General features: G+C 48.7%; 1 protein-coding gene across 1 annotated transcript in view; it reads left to right on the plus strand.

The window, feature by feature from the left end:
- Positions 1-15,407, plus strand: part of LOC138663097 (axin-2-like) — a 37,464-nt gene extending 22,057 nt beyond the window's left edge. Inside the window, exon 6 of the mRNA XM_069749188.1 lies at positions 14,407-15,407. Within this exon, the coding sequence (XP_069605289.1) occupies positions 14,407-14,533 (127 nt within the window). The 3' untranslated portion in view covers positions 14,534-15,407. The remainder of the gene's footprint in view (positions 1-14,406) is intronic.
- Positions 15,408-15,665: the final 258 nt, after the last annotated feature.

Genomic DNA, 15,665 nt, shown 5'->3' on the forward strand with positions numbered 1-15,665 from the left:
TCTGTGTTTGTATTTTCATCTTTACTCACAGTCATTATATGTGGGGGGCTGCCTTTTCCTTTGGGGAATTTCTCTGAGGAAAGGTAGGCTTATCTTTCTATCTCCAGGGCTAGCTAGTTTCTCAGGCTGTGCCCGAGGCGCCTAGGTCTGGTCAGGAGCGCTCCACGGCTACCTCTAGTGTGGTATGATAGGATTAGGGATTGCGGTCAGCAGAGTTCCCACGTCTCAGAGCTCGTCCTATGTTATTAGTAACTATCAGGTCACCTTGTGTGCTCTTAACCACTAGGTCCATTGTGGTTCTGAATCACCAGTTCATAACAGTACTGGAGGCCCAAAGTACTAATGCTTCTCAATAGAGGGAAAAGAGAAGTTCTGAGACCATTTTATTTTCTTTGCACTGTGTTTTGTCTTTCTTTTACCCTAGACATTTGGGTGGTTCAGGACACAGGTGTAGTGATGGACATTAAAGGTCTGTCTTCTTGTGTGGATCATCTCACTGCAAGAGTACAAAATATTCAAGACTTTGTGGTTCAGAATTCTATGTTAGAACCAAGAATTCCTATTCCTGATTTGTTTTCTGGAGATAGAGCTAAGTTTCTGAGTTTTAAAAATAATTGTAAACTGTTTCTGGCTTTGAAACCCCGCTCCTCTGGCGACCCAGTTCAACAAGTTAAGATCATTATTTCTTTATTACGTGGCGACCCTCAAGACTGGGCATTTTCCCTTGCGCCAGGAGATCCTGCATTATGTAATATTGATGCGTTTTTTCTGGCGCTCGGATTGCTTTATGATGAACCTAATTCAGTGAATCAGGCAGAGAAAAATTTGCTGGCTCTGTGTCAGGGTCAGGATGAGGTAGAGATATATTGTCAGAAGTTTAGGAAGTGGTCTGTGCTCACTCAATGGAATGAATGTGCGCTGGCAGCAATTTTCAGAAAGGGTCTCTCTGAAGCCCTTAAGGATGTCATGGTGGGATTTCCTATGCCTGCTGGTCTGAATGAGTCTATGTCTTTGGCCATTCAGATCGGTCGACGCTTGCGTGAGCGTAAAACTATGCACCATTTGGTGGTATTATCTGAGCATAAACCTGAGCCTATGCAGTGCGATAGGACTTTGACCAGAGCTGAACGGCAAGAACACAGACGTCAGAATGGGCTGTGTTTTTACTGTGGTGATTCCACTCATGCTATCTCCGATTGTCCTAAGCGCACTAAGCGGTTCGCTAGGTCTGCCACCATTGGTATGGTACAGTTGAAATTTCTTTTGTCCGTTACTTTGATCTGCTCTTTGTCATCCTATTCTGTCATGGCATTTGTGGATTCAGGCGCTGCCCTGAATTTGATGGACTTGGAGTTTGCTAGGCGTTGTGGGTTTTTCTTGGAGCCCTTGCAGTGTCCTATTCCATTGAGAGGAATTGATGCTACGCCTTTGGCCAAGAATAAGCCTCAGTACTGGACCCAGCTGACCATGTGCATGGCTCCTGCGCATCAGGAGGATATTCGCTTTTTGGTGTTGCATAATCTGCATGATGTGGTCGTGTTGGGGTTGCCATGGCTACAGGTCCATAACCCAGTATTGGATTGGAAATCAATGTCTGTGTCCAGCTGGGGTTGTCAGGGGGTACATGGTGATGTTCCATTTCTGTCTATTTCATCATCCACCCCTTCTGAGGTCCCAGAGTTCTTGTCAGATTACCGGGATGTATTTGATGAGCCCAAGTCAAATGCCCTACCTCCGCATAGGGATTGCGATTGTGCTATCGATTTGATTCCTGGTAGTAAGTTTCCTAAAGGTCGACTGTTTAATTTGTCTGTGCCTGAGCACGCCGCTATGCGGAGTTACGTAAAGGAATCCTTGGAGAAGGGTCATATTCGCCCGTCGTCATCGCCATTGGGAGCAGGGTTCTTTTTTGTGGCCAAGAAGGATGGTTCGCTGAGACCTTGTATTGATTACCGCCTTCTAAATAAAATCACGGTCAAATTTCAGTACCCCTTGCCGCTGCTGTCTGATTTGTTTGCTCGGATTAAGGGGGCTAGTTGGTTCACCAAGATAGATCTTCGTGGTGCGTATAATCTTGTGCGTATTAAACAGGGCGATGAATGGAAAACAGCATTTAATACGCCCGAGGGCCATTTTGAGTGCCTGGTTATGCCATTCGGGCTTTCTAATGCTCCATCAGTGTTTCAGTCCTTTATGCATGACATCTTCCGAGAGTACCTTGATAAATTCCTGATTGTATACTTGGATGACATTTTGGTCTTCTCGGATGATTGGGAGTCTCACGTGAAGCAGGTCAGAATGGTGTTCCAGGTCCTGCGTGCGAATTCTTTGTTTGTGAAGGGGTCAAAGTGTCTCTTTGGTGTTCAGAAGGTTTCATTTTTGGGTTTAATTTTTTCCCCTTCTACTATCGAGATGGACCCTGTTAAAGTTCAGGCCATTTATGATTGGACTCAGCCGACATCTCTGAAGAGTCTGCAAAAGTTCCTGGGCTTTGCTAATTTTTATCGTCGCTTCATCAATAATTTTTCTAGTATTGCTAAACCGTTGACTGATTTAACCAAGAAGGGTGCTGATGTGGTCAATTGGTCTTCTGCTGCTGTGGAAGCTTTTCAAGAGTTGAAGCATCGTTTTTCTTCTGCCCCTGTGTTGTGCCAACCAGATGTTTCGCTCCCGTTCCAGGTCGAGGTTGATGCTTCTGAGATTGGAGCAGGGGCTGTTTTGTCGCAAAGAAGTTCTGATGGCTCGGTGATGAAACCATGCGCCTTCTTTTCCAGGAAGTTTTCGCCTGCTGAGCGTAATTATGATGTTGGCAATCGAGAGTTGCTGGCCATGAAGTGGGCATTCGAGGAGTGGCGTCATTGGCTTGAAGGAGCTAAGCATCGCGTGGTGGTCTTGACTGATCACAAAAACTTGACTTATCTCGAGTCTGCCAAACGGTTGAATCCTAGACAGGCTCGTTGGTCGCTGCTTTTCTCCCGTTTTGACTTTGTGGTTTCGTACCTTCCGGGCTCTAAAAATGTGAAGGCGGATGCCCTGTCTAGGAGTTTTGTGCCCGACTCTCCGGGTTTGCCTGAGCCGGCGGGTATTCTCAAAGAGGGGGTAATTTTGTCTGCCATCTCCCCTGATTTGCGGCGGGTGCTGCAAAAGTTTCAGGCTAATAGACCTGACCGTTGCCCAGCGGAGAAACTGTTTGTCCCTGATAAATGGACGAGTAGAGTTATCTCTGAGGTTCATTGTTCAGTGTTGGCTGGTCATCCTGGAATCTTTGGTACCAGAGATTTGGTGGCTAGATCCTTTTGGTGGCCGTCTCTGTCGCGGGATGTGCGTTCTTTTGTGCAGTCCTGTGGGATTTGTGCTCGGGCTAAGCCCTGCTGTTCTCGTGCCAGTGGGTTGCTTTTGCCCTTGCCGGTCCCGAAGAGGCCTTGGACACATATCTCTATGGATTTTATTTCGGATCTCCCCGTCTCTCAAAAAATGGCGGTCATTTGGGTGGTTTGTGATCGCTTCTCTAAGATGGTCCATTTGGTACCCTTGTCTAAATTGCCTTCCTCCTCTGATTTGGTGCCATTGTTCTTCCAGCATGTGGTTCGTTTACATGGCATTCCGGAGAACATCGTTTCTGACAGAGGTTCCCAGTTTGTTTCGAGGTTTTGGCGAGCCTTTTGTGCTAGGATGGGCATTGATTTGTCTTTTTCCTCGGCTTTCCATCCTCAGACAAATGGCCAGACTGAACGAACCAATCAGACCTTGGAAACATATCTGAGATGTTTTGTTTCTGCTGATCAGGATGATTGGGTGTCCTTTTTGCCTTTGGCTGAGTTCGCCCTTAATAATCGGGCCAGCTCGGCTACTTTGGTTTTGCCGTTTTTCTGCAATTCTGGTTTCCATCCTCGTTTCTCTTCAGGGCAGGTTGAGTCTTCAGACTGTCCTGGTGTGGATACGGTGGTGGATAGGTTGCAGCAGATTTGGACTCATGTAGTGGACAATTTGACATTGTCCCAGGAGAAGGCTCAACGTTTCGCTAACCGCAGGCGCTGTGTGGGTCCCCGACTTCGTGTTGGGGATTTGGTTTGGTTGTCATCTCGTTATATTCCTATGAAAGTTTCCTCTCCTAAGTTTAAGCCTCGTTTCATTGGTCCGTATAGGATTTCTGAGGTTCTTAATCCTGTGTCTTTTCGTTTGACCCTTCCAGCTTCTTTTTCCATCCATAAAGTATTCCATAGGTCATTGTTGCGGAGATACGTGGCACCTGTGGTTCCATCTGTTGATCCTCCTGCCCCGGTGTTGGTTGAGGGGGAGTTGGAGTATATAGTGGAGTAGATTTTGGATTCTCGTGTTTCGAGACGGAAACTCCAGTATCTGGTTAAGTGGAAGGGTTATGGTCAGGAAGATAATTCCTGGGTCTTTGCCTCTGATGTCCATGCTGCCGATCTGGTTCGTGCCTTTCATATGGCTCATCCTGGTCAGCCTGGGGGCTCTGGTGAGGGTTCGGTGACCTCTCCTCAAGGGGGGGGGGGGGTACTGTTGTGAATTCTGTGGTCAAGCTCCCTCCTGTGGTCATGAGTGGTACTTCGGCTGGTTCTGTCTATGAGCTTCCTTTGGTGGCTGTGAGTGGGGCTGCGGCTTCTGAGTTTCCTTCCTCAGGTGATGAGGTTAAGTCGTTAGGTGCTGCTCTATTTAACTCCACCTAGTTCTTTGTTCCTGGCCTCCAGTCAATGTTCCAGTGTTGGTCTTGTTCTCTCCTGGATCGTTCTTGTGGCCTGTCTACCCTGCATAAGCTAAGTTTTGCTGGTGTTACTTTTGTTTGCTATTTTTTCTGTCCAGCTTGCTATATTGGTTTTTCTTGCTTGCTGGAAGCTCTGAGACGCAGAGGGAGCACCTCCGTACCGTTAGTCGGTGCGGAGGGTCTTTTTGCGCCCTCTGCGTGGTTGTTTGTAGGTTTTTGTGCTGACTGCAAAGCTATCTTTCCTATCCTCGGTCTATCCAGTAAGTCGGGCCTCACTTTGCTAAAATCTATTTCATCTCTGTGTTTGTATTTTCATCTTTACTCACAGTCATTATATGTGGGGGGCTGCCTTTTCCTTTGGGGAATTTCTCTGAGGCAAGGTAGGCTTATCTTTCTATCTCCAGGGCTAGCTAGTTTCTCAGGCTGTGCCCGAGGCGCCTAGGTCTGGTCAGGAGCGCTCCACGGCTACCTCTAGTGTGGTATGATAGGATTAGGGATTGCGGTCAGCAGAGTTCCCACGTCTCAGAGCTCGTCCTATGTTATTAGTAACTATCAGGTCACCTTGTGTGCTCTTAACCACTAGGTCCATTGTGGTTCTGAATCACCAGTTCATAACAGGAGACCCATTTATACTGAGCAGATGCAACCAGTTCAACACTGATCCCGTGTACAATGAGCAGACATGACCAATCCATCATCGATCAGCCATCTAGAGAGCAGACATGACCAAACCATCGCCGCTCTCATCTATAGTGAGTGAACAACCAATCCATCACAGATCCTGTCTATAGTGAGCAGACACTACCAATCCATCACTGTTCCCATCCCACCTTGTCTATAGTTAACAGATTAAATCAATCCATCACTGATGCTCCATCTAGAGTGATCAGACGCGACTAATCCATCACCGATCCCATCCATGAAGAGCAGACGCGACCAGTCTATCACTGATTCCAATTTATAGAGAGCAGACATGACCAATCCATCACTGAAACCGTCTATAGTGAGCAGGCATGACCAATCCATCATGCCTCACAACTTTTTTGAGGAAAGGAAAGAGGGACAAAGTTAGCTGCGCGCGCAGCGCGCTGCGTCATATTTTAACCACACCTCTGACCACACCCATTTCATAACTAGTCACGCCCCAACCTCACCCATTTAGCACTTCTGATCACAATGTTTCGTAAACAATAATTATAAACAAACAAATATGGCCATACAGTGCTCCATACTGTATAATGGCCCCACATGATGCTGCGTACAGTGCACTGGCCCCACGTGATGCTCCATACTGTATAATGGCCACACATGATGCTCCATACTGTATAATGGCCACACGATGCTCCATACTGTATAATGGCCACACATGATGCTCCATACTGTATAATGGCCACAAATGATGCTGCGTACAGTGTACTGGCCCCAAGTGATGCTCCATACAGTATAATGGGCCCACATGATGCTCCATACTGTATAATGGCTCCACACAGTGCTCCATACTGTATAATGGCCACACAGTATGCTTCATCTACTATATAATTGTCTAAGGGTCACTTCCTTCTGTCTGTCTGTCCTTCTGTCACGGATATTCATTGGTCGCGGCCTCTGTCTGTCATGGAAATCGAAGTCGCTGATTGTTTTGCCACGACCAATCAGCGACGGGCACAGTCCGGAAGAAAATGGCCGCTCCTTACTCCCCGCAGTCAGTGCCCGGCGCCCGCATACTCCCCTCCGGTCAGCGCTTACACAGGGTTAATGGCATCATTGACCGCGGTGTAACGCACTCAGTTAATGCCGCTATTAACCCTGTGTGACCAACTTTTTACTATTCATGCTGCCTATGCAGCATGAATAGTAAAAAGATCTAACGTTAAAAATAATTTAAAAAAATTAAAAATAGTCATATACTCACCCTCCAGTGGCCCCCCCTGGATCGAAGCGGTTACCGACGCTCCTCGCGACGCCCCGGTGACCGCTCCATGCATTGCGGTCTCGCGAGATGATGACGTGCGGTCTCGCGCGACCACTACGTCATCATCTCGCGAGACCGCAATGCACTCTTCAGATCAGAGCGCACGAGAAGCATCGGTAACAGCTTCGATCCGGGGGGGCCACCGGAGTGTGAGTATATAATTTTTTTTTATTTTAATTCTTTTTTTTTAACAGGGATGTGGTGCTCACATTGCTATAGACTGCGTGGACTGTGCTATATACTACATGGACTGTGCAATATACTACGAGGGCTGCGCATTATACAACGTAGGCTGCGCAATATACAACGTGGGCTGCGCAATATACTACGTGGGCTGCGCAATATACTACGTGGGCTGCGCAATATACTACCTGGGCTGCACAATATACTACGTAGGCTGCGCAATATACCACGTGGGCTGCGCAGTGTACAACGTGGGCTGCGCAATGTACTACATGGGCTGGGAAATATACTATGTGGGCTGCGCAATATACAACGTGGGCTGCACAATATACAACGTGGGCTGCGCAATGTACTGCGTGGGCTGCACAATGTACTGCGTGGGCTGTGCTATACACTACGCATACATATTCTAGAATACCCGATGCGTTAGAATCTGGCCACCATCTAGTACTGTATAATGGCCACATGATGCTCCATACTGTATAATAGCCCCACATGATGCTTCGTACTGTATAATGGCCACACATGATGCTCCATACTGTATAATGGCCACACATGATGCTCCATACTGTATAATAGCCACACATGATGCTCCATACTGTATAATGACCACATGATGCTCCATACTGTATAATTCCTACACATGATGCTCCATACTGTATAATGGCCACACATGATGCTCCATACTGTATAATGGCTCCACATGGTGCTCCATACTGTATAATGGCCACACAGTGCCCCATACTGTATAATGGCCACACATAATGCTCCATACTGTATTAATGGCTCCACATGGTGCTCCATACTGTATAATGGCCACACAGTGCCCCATACTGTATAATGGCCACACATAATGCTCCATACTGTATTAATGGCCATATTATGCTCCATACTGTATAATGGCCCCACATGATGCTGCGTATAGTATACTTGCCCCACGTGATGGTCCATACAGTATAATGGCCCCACACGATGCTCCATACAGTATAATGGCCCCACACGATGCTGGGTACAGTATATTGGCCACACATGGTTACCCCCACCCCCATCATTGCCTTCTCCATCACTACACACACACCTTTCACCGCGCTCCCTCGCAGTAGTCGGCAGCTTCCACTCCCACGGCGCTGAATGGTGTCATCCAGCTGCGCCGCTGACTGCTCACGTCGCTGCAGCTGTGATACGCCACTGATAAAGACCTCTCCGTGTCTCCTGTGCCAGTCAATGTCAGAGCGAGGAGCAATATCTGCTCCTATCTGACTCAGCCAGCGTGTTAAATATGCTTATTTCGCACATTTATTTAATCAGGACTATTCACCAGGTGCTTACTCTTAAAGAAAAATGTCATGATATTCTCATGAAAAATATAGTGGTTTATTGAATTGTCCACAGAAAAACCACATTGCAACAAAACATAAAAGTAGATGAAATAGTTACGAACAGATTGTCTATTTGTAAATATCAGCGCTTGTTACTCATCTTTCCCAAAGTTCTGAATGGTAAAAATCGTCTGTCTGTGTGAAGCGTGAAGTCATCCTGGCTATCAGCTGTTCCTTCCTTCTGTGACTTGTTTACGTCCATGGAGAATGATGGTGAAGGCAGGAGGTGACAACTCCCACGTGACAAACCCCTTCACCTCCTAAGAGACGTTATTTATATGTCCCGCAGACCACGTGTTCCCTGTATATGGTGTTGACTTATACTCTGAGCTATATATATACAGAAATAGCTTTTGTAATGTCAGCAAGAAGCAATGTGCTCAGTACCGAATTGAGAATAATTCAATTAATTATTAATATTTAACACAGCGTCCGCTCCATACACCTCGTACACACACGACTCCGCTCCATACACATTACACATGTGGCTCCGCTCCGTACACCTCGTACACACACGGCTCTGTTCCGTACACTCCACACACACACACGGCTCCTCCCCATACACCTCATACACACACGGCTCCACTCCGTACACCTCGTACACACACGGCTCCACTCCGTACACCTCGTACACACACGGCTCCTCCCCATACACCTCATACACACACGGCTCCACTCCGTACACTTCGTACACACACGGCTCCACTCCGTACACCTCGTATACACGTCTCCGCTCCGTACACCTCGTACACACACGGCTCCGCTCCGTACACCTCGTACACACACGGCTCCACTCCATACACCTCGTACACACACACAACTGCGCTCCATACACCTTGCACATGCGGCTCTGCTCCGTACACCTCGTACACACACGGATCCGCTCCGTACACCTCGTACACACACACGGCTCCGCTCCATACACCTTGCACATGCGGCTCCGCTCCGTACACCTCGTACAAACACGGCTCTGTTCCGTACACTCCACACACACACACGGCTCCTCCCCATACGCCTCATACACACACGGCTCCGCTCCGTACACCTCATACACGGCTCCACTCCGTACACCTCATACACACAGACGGCTCCGCTCCGTACACCTCGTACACACACGGCTCCGCTCCGTACACCTCGTACACACACGGCTCCGCTCCGTACACCTCGTACACACACGGCTCCGCTCCGTACACCTCGTACACACACGGCTCCGCTCCGTACACCTCGTACACACACGGCTCCGCTCCGTACACCTCGTACACACACGGCTCCGCTCCGTACACCTCGTACACACGGCTCCGTTCCGTACACCTCGTACACACACGGCTCCGCTCCGTACACCTCGTACACACACGGCTCCGTTCCGTACACCTCGTACACACACAGCTCCCCTCCGTACACCTCGTACACACACAGCTCCCCTCCGTACACCTCGTACACACACGGCTCCGCTCCATACACCTCGTACACACACACACACAACTGCGCTCTATACACCTTGCACATGCGGCTCTGCTCCGTACACCTTTCACACTCTGCTCCGATCCGCACACCTCTTACACACATGGCTCTGCTCCATACACCTTTCACACGCTGCTCCGCTCCGTACACACGCGGCTGTGCTCCGTACACCTCATGCACACGGCTCCGGCCACCTCTTACACACACAACTCCGCTCCATACACCTTTCACACGCTGCTCCGATCCATACACCTCGTACACACACGGCTCTGCTACATCCACACTGTAAACACCTCCTGACCTCACACTTGCGCTTACCCTCGTCCGGCGCCATGACAACCAGCAGAGTCCTGTACATGGAGGTCCTCCCGATCATATGACCCCCTGACTCCTCCCATCCTGTGACCTCATCACAGGTCCTGTGCGCACAGAGCAGCCAATATGTGTTGTGCTGCTCTGCGGGTGCAGGGACTCAGGGAGTTAACCGGGTGATATTACACACCTCCCAACCAGTGCAGGACAACTAATGTCCCGCCCGGGATCGCGGGTCTGACTGTCAAAATCGGGACAGTCCCGCTGGATACGGGACGGTTGGGAGGTATGAATCCATCACTGATCCCGTCTATAGTGAGCAGACATGACCAATCCATCACTGATCCCGTCTATACTGAGCAGACATGACCAATCCATCACTGATCCCGTCTGTACTGAGCAGAAGAGACCAATCCATCACTGATCCCATCTATACTGAGCAGACATGACCAATCCATCACTGATCCCGTCTATAGTGAGCAGACATGATCAATCCATCACTGAAACGTCTAGTGAACAGACATGACCAATCCATCACTGATCCCCCATCTATACTGAGCAGACGTAACCAATCCATCACTGATCCCGTCTATAGTGAGCAGAGACATGACCAATCCATCACTATCCCATCTATACTGAGCAGATGTGACCAATCCATCACTGATCCCATCTATAGTGAGCAGACATGACCAATCCATCACTGATCCCATCTATACTGAGCAGACATGACCAATCCATCACTAATCCCATCTATACTGAGCAGATGTGACCAGTCCATCACTGATCCCGTCTATAGTGAGCAGACATGACCAATCCATCACTAATCCCATCTATACCGAGCAGACGTGACCAATCCATCACTGATCCTGTCTATAGTGAGGAGACGAGACCAATCCATCACAGATCACCAGCTATACTGAGCAGACATGACCAATCCATCACCGATCCCCCATCTATACTGAGCAGACGTGACCAATCCATCACTGATCCCGTCTATGGGGAGCAGACATGAGCAATCCATCACAGATCACCATCTATACTGAGCAGACATGACCAATCCTTCACCGATCCCCATCTATACTGAGCAAACGTGACAAATCCAGCACTGATCCCGTCTATAGTGAGCAGACATGACCAATCCATCACTGATCCCATCTATACCGAGCAGACGTGACCAATCCATCACTGATCCTGTCTATAGTGAGGAGACGAGACCAATCCATCACAGATCACCATCTATACCGAGCAGACATGACCAATCCATCACCGATCCCCATCTATACTGAGCAGACGTGACAAATCCATCACTGATCCCGTCTATAGGGAGCAGACATGACCAATCTATCACAATCTAATCTATAGTGAGCTGACGCGTCCAATCCATCACAGATCCCCCATGTATACTGAGCAGATGTGACCAGTCCATCACCGATCTAATCTGTCGGAGTCCCACAAGGTTCAATCCTAGGACCCCTGCTCTTCTCCATTTACACCTTTGGCCTGGGACAGCTCATAGAATCTCCTGGCTTTCAGTGTCACCTCTATGCTGATGACACACAGATCTACATCTCTGGACCAGATATCACCTCCCTACTAACCAGAATCCCTCAATGTCTGTCCACTATTTCATCCTTCTTCTCCGCTAGATTTCTGGAACTTATCTTTCCCCCATCTCACGCGACCCCCCCCAACGAACCTATCCATTACAGTAAATGGCTGCCCACTCTCCCCAGTCCCACAAGCTCGCTGTCTCGGGGTAATCCTTGACGCTGATCTCTCCTTCAAACCACATATAAGCCCTTTCCACTTTCTGCCGCCTTCAGCACAAAAATATTTCACGGATCCGTACATTCCTCAACCAAGAATCTGCAAAAACCCTAGTCCATGCCCTCATCATCTCTCGCCTCGACTACTGTAACCTCCTGCTCTGTGGCCTCTCCTCGAACACTCTCGCACCCCTCCAATCTATTCTAAACTCTGCTGCCTGACTAATCCACCTGTCCCCCCAGCTATTCCCCAGCTTCTCCCCTCTGTCAATCCCTTCGCTGGCTCCCCATTGCCCAGAGACTCCAGTACAAAACCCTAACCATGACGTACAAAGCCATCCACAACCTGTCTCCTCCATACATCTGTGACATGGTCTCCCGGTACTTACCTACACGCAACCTCCGATCCTCACAAGATCTCCTTCTCTACTCCCTTCTTATCTCCTCTTCCCACAATCGTATACAAGATTTCTCTCCGCATCCCCCCTACTCTGGAACCCTCTACCCCAACATATCAGACTCTCACCTACCGTTGAAACCTTCAAAAAGAGCCTGAAGACCCACCTCTTCCGACAAGCCTACAACTTGCAATAACCACCGATCGACCAAACCGCTGCACGACCAGCTCTATCCTCATCTACTGTATCCTCACCCATCCCTTGTAGATTGTGAGCCTTCGCGGGCAGGGTCCTCATTCCTCCTGTACCAGTTATGACTTGTATTGTTTAAGATTATTGTACCTGTTTTTATTATGTATACCCCTCCTCACACGTAAAGCGCCATGGAATAAATGGCGCTATAATAATAAATAATAATAATGAACAGACATGACCAATCCATCAGTATGCTGAAAAAGAGAATGGACAGCACCTACAAAAATCATACAATGATCTATTGCAGCTAGGCAAAAAAAAATTATATATATATATATATATATATATATATATATATCTCTGAACATGGGGTTCTTAGTTTAACCTTCTGATCAGACTGTATGAAGCCCACTGCCAGGTCACGGCAAACCTCGTAGTGGGTCCTACCACCCTAACGGCGCGGAGCTGTGCGGCGCCCACTGCCACAGCGGCCATGCACCAGCAGGGCAGATGGCCTGTTCCCCCACAGCACCCATGCTGCAAGGCAGAGTCCCCATGACTCCAGACCGCACCGCCCCACCAGCACAAAGCCACAGCTACAATGGCCGCCACACAGCACCCACACCAACTGAAAGGAGCATGAAAACCCCTTCCTCAGGCTCTCCAGTGAGCGCAGAAATGGGCTACACCCCTTTCTTTGCAGTCTCCTGATAATTAAAATCACCTGTGCCACCGCCGTTGGTCAGCGCATAGCTCCGCTCCGTTAGGGACCCACTACGATGTTTGCCGTGGCAGTGGGCCTCATACAGTCTGATCAGAATGTTAAACTAAGAACCTCATGTTCAGTTATATATAAATTTTTTCCTGGCGGCAATAGATCAATGTACGATTTTTGGAGGTGCTGTCCATTCTCTTTATCATCATATTGCACGACCAGTCCATCACCGATCCCGTCTATAGTGAGCAGACGCAACCAATCCATCACCGGTCTCATCCATAGTGAGCAGACGAGACCAATCCATCACCCATCCCATCTATAGTGAGCAGAAGCGACCAATCCATCACCGATCTCATCCATAGTGAGCAGACGAGACCAATCCATCACCCATCCTGTCTATAGTGAGTAGACGCGACCAATCCATCACCGACCGCGTCTAAAGTGAGCAGACGCAACCAATCCATTACCAATCCCGCCTATAGAAAGCAGATGCGACCAATCCATCATCGATCCCGTCTGTAGTGAGCAGACACAACCAATCCATTACCGATCGTATCTATAGAGAGCAGACCCAGCCAATCCATCACCGATCGGGTCTATAGAGAGCAGACCTTGCCAATCCACCGATCGCGTCTATAGAGAGCAGACCCGACCAATTCATCACCAATCGTGTCTATAGTGAGCAGATGCTACCAATTCATCACCAATCCTCCCCATCTATAGTGAGAAGACCCATCGCCAATCCTGTATATACTCAGGAGACCCAGTTATACTGAGCAGATGCGACCAGTTCATCACCGATCAGCCATCTAGAGAGCAGACATGACCAAACCATCACCGGTCTCATCTATAGTGAGTAAACAACCAATCCATCACAGATCCTGTCTATAGTGAGCAGACACTACCAATCCATCACTGTTCCCATCCTATCTTGTCTATAGTTAACAGATTAAATCAATCCATCACCGATGCCCCATCTAGAGTGATCAAACGCGACTAATCCATCACCGATCCCATCCATGAAGAGCAGACGCAACCGGTCCATCACTGATTCCAATTTATAGAGAGCAGACATGACCAATCCATCACTGATTCTCATTTATAGAGAGCAGACGCGACCAATCCATCACGGATTCCCATTTACAGTGAGCAGACATGACCGATCCATCACCAATCCCGTTACAGGGCAGATATGCGTAATAGACCCTCGAGTCCATGTGGAGCCGTGGTTCTCAGTTCTGTTCTTAGATTTCTGGACTTTCCCTTTAAGCTCACCATCTGCTTTCTCTCCTTCAGGTACTACTTTAAGAAGGCCAGCCGGGAGATTGGCTGCGGCGCGGTATTTGAGGAGATCTGCGATGATGCTGCGTTTCTTCCGCAGTATGAGGGGCGGGTTCTCGGAAAGGTGGAGCGCATCGACTGAAGCACGGTGACTGAATCTTCTGCCACCCATTTGGCGCACTCGCGTCCGTCAGTGCCAGCCCCACTAGCGCTCCTGTGCACCCATCACAGTGGGAGGAGCCAGCCATGCTCGAGTATTTATTGGAGGAATGAACATAACCCGGGGGACAGCGATGGGCACGGACACTGCCCCTGTCAGAGAGGGAGACATGTTCTGAACTAACCTGGAGCCGTGGACGGAATGTGCATTCTGCGGCCATCTTCATGCTGCTTGTGCGACTTTGGCGCTTGCATTGGTGTCGCTCAGTGACTTTTGTTGTTTTTTTTCTTTAGAGACCCTGCCCACTAATTATAATATAGTCCCCTCCCCCACTACATGCAAATGATTCAGTGTTAAATATTCTAATTTAAATTTATTCATATGGAACGTTCACACCCCCAAAGTCATGTCCGTCGGCCCCAGAAGTGTTGGCAGCTCCCCGCCATTCCTAATAATCAGGCGTAGCCCCCTACTGGGCAGCGCCATATAGGCAGAGGCAGCTATCCAGCACAATATGCAAACAAGCCCCTCCCCAAGCGTCCAGTGCCCCTCCCCCTACAGAGGTATTGGGGTCAGTGCTATCTTCCATACACTGCGCTGCTGCTTACAATGTGGCAGAACAGGAGCTGCGATGCTCTGCGCGGGGCGGAGCCTCATGTCACATGAATAGTGCGCACATAATAGTATCCAGTGTGACATCAGCGGATAGAGCCCTCTTATTGTAGCCCCACCTTTCTGTCATGACCACGCCCTCACTGTGGCTCCACCCCCTGTATATTATGTAAAGAAAATTAAATAATGACCAAAAGGATTGTAATTAAAGAGACAACGCATTTATTAAAAATTTATATTTTTCAAATCACCTGTGTATGCGTCTAAATAAGGGGCGGGGAGTAGTACCGAGCATATCCACATACTGACTACTACCCCGTATGCAGTACAGGAGCAGCGGTACCGAGTATATCCACATACTGACTACTACCCCGTATACAGTACAGAGCAGCGGTACCGTGTATATCCACATGTGGCACCCCTAGGGGTATTTGCCACAAAAATAGTTACTGACAGTAAGTACAAATACTAAAATAGCAAGACTGCACTACCACCTCCGGCC

This window comes from Ranitomeya imitator, chromosome 2 (assembly GCF_032444005.1).
Source record: "Ranitomeya imitator isolate aRanImi1 chromosome 2, aRanImi1.pri, whole genome shotgun sequence".
NCBI lineage: Eukaryota > Metazoa > Chordata > Amphibia > Anura > Dendrobatidae > Ranitomeya > Ranitomeya imitator.